At 43.7% G+C, this 6000-nt stretch overlaps 1 protein-coding gene across 2 annotated transcripts in view; it reads right to left on the reverse strand.

The window, feature by feature from the left end:
• PPP2R2D (protein phosphatase 2 regulatory subunit Bdelta) overlaps window positions 1-4444 on the reverse strand; it is a 275842-nt gene extending 271398 nt beyond the window's left edge. Inside the window, exons 1-2 of one of the 2 annotated variants that reach the window (XM_078643482.1) lie at window positions 4147-4444; window positions 3923-3997 (exon numbers count right to left, since the gene is read on the reverse strand). In XM_078643482.1, the coding sequence (XP_078499608.1) occupies window positions 3923-3997; window positions 4147-4153 (82 nt within the window). In that variant the 5' untranslated portion in view covers window positions 4154-4444. The remainder of the gene's footprint in view (window positions 1-3922; window positions 3998-4146) is intronic. The other variant, XM_078643483.1, reaches the window with a different exon arrangement.
• Between the last annotated feature and the right edge of the window lie 1556 nt (window positions 4445-6000).

Genomic DNA, 6000 nt, shown 5'->3' on the forward strand with positions numbered 1-6000 from the left:
AGTCTAACGAAGGTGGGACTAACTAGACTAGTAACAGAACTTTCAGTGTTCCTGTCGGTAAACAAGTTGGCTCTAAATGTTACAAAAACTAAAACAATGTTAATAACCAATCGCCGTGTATCACAACACAATATTTGGTTAGAAGGAAAACCGTTGGAGAAAGTCTCAAATTATAAATATCTGGGCTACTTTATCGACGATAAGCTCGACTTAATGGACCAGAAAAAATATCTGACGCAAAGAGCCGGAGCTTTAATATTCGGGCAAAGCACTCTGTCGAAGAAACTGGAAGGCTCATCATTAAAACCACTATTAATTGTGATGGCGAATAAGGTTCTTTCAACGCTGACCTATGCAAGTGTAGCAAGGCACGGAAAGGATGCAGACCTACTAAACAGCTTAATATCTAAAATTTACAAAAAGGTACTTCGACTACCCAACATGGCTTCACCAGCGCAAATGCGCCTCGAATTTGGCTTAAAAAACGAAACATTGGGAAGACTATATACGTATATCAAGGTGTGGTACCAGATTAAGAAAAAAGCAACTGACAATAATATTAATACCTTTCTATGGCAGGAGTTGAAAACACATAAAAAATCTAAAGCAAATCAATTCCTATCGCATGCATTGGAGGTAACATGCTCCACAAATCTTTGGGATAAAAACTTGCCATTTGCCGCATTAAAACTGGCTCTAAATAAAGTGGCTAAATTTCACTCATTGGTTACGGACAAAGAAATTTTTTCCCATCGTTCACACTCTTGGGCCTTGATAAACGGTTATAAGTCACTTATCCCAGCATTTTACTTGGAAACAACCTATTCTATCTTTATCAAGAAAAAGCTGATGACACTGAGATTTAGTAAATTCCCAACCTTAGCTGAGGCGCCCGCCTGGAAGCAGCATGAAGCGGTCATCTACCGTCTCTGTGGTAGTCCTAAAGAAGATTTAATTCATATAATTTGTCATTGCAAGATGTTGATCAAGGAACGGTCATACTTTTTAAAGCATACCTTTCGGATTAAGAGATTACGGACATGTATATCTGCCATTATTGGAGGTTTGGACTCAACTGCCCCTCAAATACACTGCAAGCTGGTATAATTCTTGCAGGCATTCGAGAAACGCCTTAAAACTGCTGGAAGTCTAAAATTGCTAATGGTTAATCTTCACGCCTCATTTCCTTTTATTATGTTTTGAATAACTGGAGGGAAATTATCTAGTTTTTATTTTCGTTTATACTAAATTTTATGTGATTGTTCTTTTTTTTCTTCGTTTTTAATCAGTATCTCAAAAGTTGTATTATTGGTTGTGTGCTGCAAATGAAATTGTTATGGTTTTAATTAACTAAACAATAAAGTTTAAACTTAAAAAAAAAATTAAAATTCATTTTGCTAAACTAGTGCAAAATGTTAGGCATCACTTCTTTCAAGCATCATTTAGTAAAGTCTGTTGATACATGCTAGTATTTCCAAACAATAATCAGAATGGAACCAGTTTCAACTAGATTATGGGAAACATGAAAATAATCACTAATATGCTGGGTCACACACTCCAAAGTATTCCACTCAGGTATCCAGCATACATAAAAGGGTATACTCTCTGATCCTTGAGTGTAAAATATATGAGTAAAGAAAAGTGTTCCCCATCTAGTGTTTGTCTCCTTCAGCACTGCCAACTGCCCTTATTTTACGAGGGGCAAGTACTTGCAAGGCACGCTGGAATGTTTATGAGTAGGCCGTGATGACTACTAGCCCCTGAGGAAGGGCTTTCCTCGCCCAAAATGCTTTGGGACGGGATGACATAAGTATGGAATGCCATTGTTCAAAAATTGGAGAGAATGAATTATGTAACCTAATAAGGTGTCATGAGAAACAGGAATAGCACCTTTTTGATGAATTAAAAACAGTTCAATGTTAAAAGATTGGATGACTTGATTTATTGTGATTAAGGATCCCTCATAAAATAGGGGCATTTGGCAGTGCTTAAGGGGACGAACCCCAGATGGGGAACGCTTTTCTATGAACATGAAAATTAACAACTATTGGCACAGCCAACAGGTCTGAAATAGGTGGTCAAACTTTTGGTTTTGTCGATGTGTGTCTTGTTTTGTCATGTAGTTTGTAAAACTTTATTGCTGTGGATGCTCCCGAGCCCTCATGAATATAACAAACAATGGTAAAAAGCAAAAATCTTTTGGGGGTCTCAAAAAGCACAGATTGCTATAGTAGTTCCTGGCACCAAATAGAGCTACTTTGTGGGCCAATATGCTCCTTGTGAAAGAGCAGAATGCTGTCACTCACAGTGAAGCCAGCTGATAGATAGAATTTTAATTTAAAAAATTAAAAGATCTGTATAAAAAGACCAGACCTAGCGATTGGCCCATTTCTTTCAGAAAGTCACTAAAATTCACCCATGGTATATGTCTTTGCACTTGTGCAGTACTACGGCATTAATGAATTCACAAGAACTTACATAGGCCAGGCAATCTTACTTCTAGAAAATATGAGTGTACTGCATTTTAGCACATACAAATATGAATGTGTAGATTTGCTCATGAAAAAATGGTATGGGTTTACAAGACCATTTTTCTTCCAATCACTTAAGGGAATTGCTACAAGTCAATCCCTACTACAGTATGAGTCCTGGCATAATCAGAGAGGCTACTGTCAAAAATCTTACAAAATGAGATTGTTGCCATAATTTGTCACCGCATTACATGGCACCAAGGAGACAAGTGTATTTTTTTATATACAGGACGAGAAGATTTATTTAACAACCTGTCCCAAGTAGATATTTTATTAAATTCCAAGGCCCCCACAAACATTACTAGAGAGCAAAGGTCAATTAATTTCCTTTACCAACATTTAAGTGATACAGTAGTTTAGCACTGCTTCACAGTATGGGCCTATATAATCAGGTTCTGCTCCGAGTAGGGCTACAATAGTGAGTAACTAAAGCACATGAAAGAAAAGTATGGCATATACCAAATATGCAGATGAGCAGTGTTGCGCATAGTTTAACAGTTTTAGCCATCAAAATAGTCAAGTACAGTGGCTCAACAAAACTTCAGGATGGACAAACATCCGACTTCCTACGAGCCCCTTAAAACAACACTGACAGGATAAAAGATATTTGATACAATCATTCAGCCACTCATGTTTTTAAACGATATTAGAGGACTTTGCATGTTATGCAGTTGTCGTGGAAACAGAAGACACTTATGAACAGCCACATCAAAAGAATAAGTAAAACCTGGCACGAGAAAAACGAATTCCGGAGACTTATTAAGTTCAAATGAAAGAGGAGAGCGAGTGTGTGTGTGAAAGACCATCATGCTTGTGGACAGGTCCAATCTTTCTTGAATCGCTCTGTAAACACCCTCATTGCCTATATAAAAAGTTACGGTGCATGGGCACATTTGACCCGGAAGAACAGCTAACGATGAATAAAGAGTTTCCTTCTTTAGGCAGAATTGCGACGACCATTATGGTGCTAATAACCGGCTTTAACGCAACACTACAACAGGTCATGGGCACAGACTGTGTATCGACTCTGTTGCCACCACTGGTGTAGCACCATCCCAGAATATGGTTGTTATTCCCCATAATCCATCACAACATATACAGCTGCCTAAAGAAACACCCCGCAGCCATTCAACAGCGTGCCACTTCCCGCATGCAGCAACAAAGCAGCACCCCCCGCAGCCGCTCTCCAGTCCCCGGGCGATTCCCCACAACCCCACTCAACACGACTGCTCTGACTGCAGCTTAGTCATGCCCTGTGCAGAGCAGCAGAGCATTAGACGTCACACACCCGGCACACGCTTCTGAGGCTGGGCCCGCTGGCATGTTATTGCAGAAATAGGCGGGGGCCTGCACGCCCCATGCAGGAGGGGACCCGTCACCCCCAGTCTTACCTTCCGCCACGTCCTCATCGATCGCCCCTTTCACCTGCGAGAAGCACCACTGGAAGTCGTTGGCTCCGCCGATGCCTGTGTGGGGGCAGAGGAGAGGTTAGGGTGAGCGCCGGATGTACACATGCCCTAGCCGGCTTCCCTGCACCCGCCCTACCCAGGTCGGCAGAGGGGGACCTCCAGCCGGCTCACCGACCATGTGTTTCCCGGCTGCTCAGGCTGCTCACCTGCCATGGCGCTGGGCGTGCTGCGGCAGGCTTCGCGGCGGCTCCTGGGCCCTTGCAGCAGCCCCTCTCCCGCCGGATCCCCGGGCGCGGCCGCTCGCTCGCAGGGACTCCCGGGCAATCAGAGCCGCTCAGGCTGTACGTGATTTTTTTTCAAAATGGCGCACATTGCGAGTCGACATGATTCAGTGACGTCACTTAATAGACAGGCTCCGGAGGACCACTCGCTTCCTGATAAGCGCTGGGAGGAGAGGATGCGAGAGCGGCGCACACCGGCTCCTCGCGCAGCCCGTGTGTCAGTGCGGGGGCCGGGGAACCTCCCCGTCAGCAGCGCAAGCAGGGCGCTCACTCAGATCTCGCTGCGCTCGCCTTACTAGTACAGTAGCAGGTTTGCTGGCAGAAACCAAGCCCTGCGTCTGGCTTTAAGACCCTCGCTCTCTCGCCCCCGTCACAAACTTCACTACACAAACGTGATGGGCACCACCAGTTCCACCGCACCTTAACTAAAAGTTACAAAGTGTGTGTTTTTTCAGGCAAATCTTGGGCACCTTCATGCTCCTTGTCAATTAGTAAGCGAGGAAAGGGTAACAATCTTTCTCTTTCAAGGTTTTTTTGGCGGATTTAAAAATAAAGGACAACTAGTCGATTCAAAGCTCATTAATAGAAAAAAGGGGGGGGGGGGAGCGTTAGTCCAGTAGATTGCTAATTCAGAAATCATAATCGTTGTTACAAAGTATTATATTTTATAATTAAATAATATATTTTAATTTTTATATATTTTTACTATTAAATTGTATTTATTTATATTTTTAACTATTTTAAGTAATTGAATTTCAATTCTTTCCTGGGGTTTATTTAAAGTCCCTACTTTCCTTATTTTACATGGGAGAGTGTTGCAGTACCAATGGGTGGCCATCTGTAGTGCTGGACTTACTTTTTTTTTTAAATGTGACTTTCACTTGGACTTTGAATATCAAGAAGTAGTAAACTTACCAGTGGCGGTTCGTCCATTGGGGGCGTTGGGGCGTTGCCCCACTAGCCACGGACGTGACCGTCACTGTCACTGACACTGCGCGCATACATTATGTACCAAAAAGTAAAATTACCGAGTTATAAATAAACAATGCATTTGCGGACCTGGAGTGAGTCACTAACTATAGTGACGACGTCATCGCGGAAGGGTGTGGGGGCGGGCCTCTGTGAGTGGCAGGCTGGCATGGCAGATAGCAGCAGCGGGCAGGGGGCAGCAGCAGTGTGTGCGCATTTAGGACAAGTCATTTTTATGACTTGCCCACGCATGCGCACACACGCAGTAGCCCCTTCCCCCCTCCTCCTCCCCTAGCACTCAAACAGGGAGAGACCCGGGGGAGCCGGGTCTCATTATGGGCATTATTAGCCCTGCTCTTTAGCCAATCCTGGCGCAGTGGCAATGTAAATGCTGCGCAGGATTGGCTACTTACCGCGCACGAGGATGGTGGTGCCGCCGCACGTGGGTGGGTGGCTGTGCTCAGCCTGCCCTCTGTATAGCCAATCATCAGCAACCATGTAGGAGAGTCGAGACTAGTAGTGCCTGAGACAGCGCAGGTTCGAGACACGAGTGAGTCATCATCAAATTGATTAATCGATGAATTAAAGTTTGTGCTCTACTGCATATCCCGGAGTACTGCATCTCCAATCCAGCCCTTCGTGACGTCACACTAGTTGCAAGCAAGCACAGGTAGTGTGGAGGAAGAATCTATGTTTCAGCACGAATACATTTCCTCTTAGTTCATCAAACTCGCAGTAACTCAACCTAGAGCTCCCCATTTTCAACTTGAGACGGTAGGCGATTTTAAATTGGCTTCTCTCCGTGTTTTA

The sequence above is a fragment of the Lissotriton helveticus genome, chromosome 5_1, assembly GCF_964261635.1.
Source record: "Lissotriton helveticus chromosome 5_1, aLisHel1.1, whole genome shotgun sequence".
Classification (NCBI taxonomy): Eukaryota; Metazoa; Chordata; class Amphibia; order Caudata; family Salamandridae; genus Lissotriton; species Lissotriton helveticus.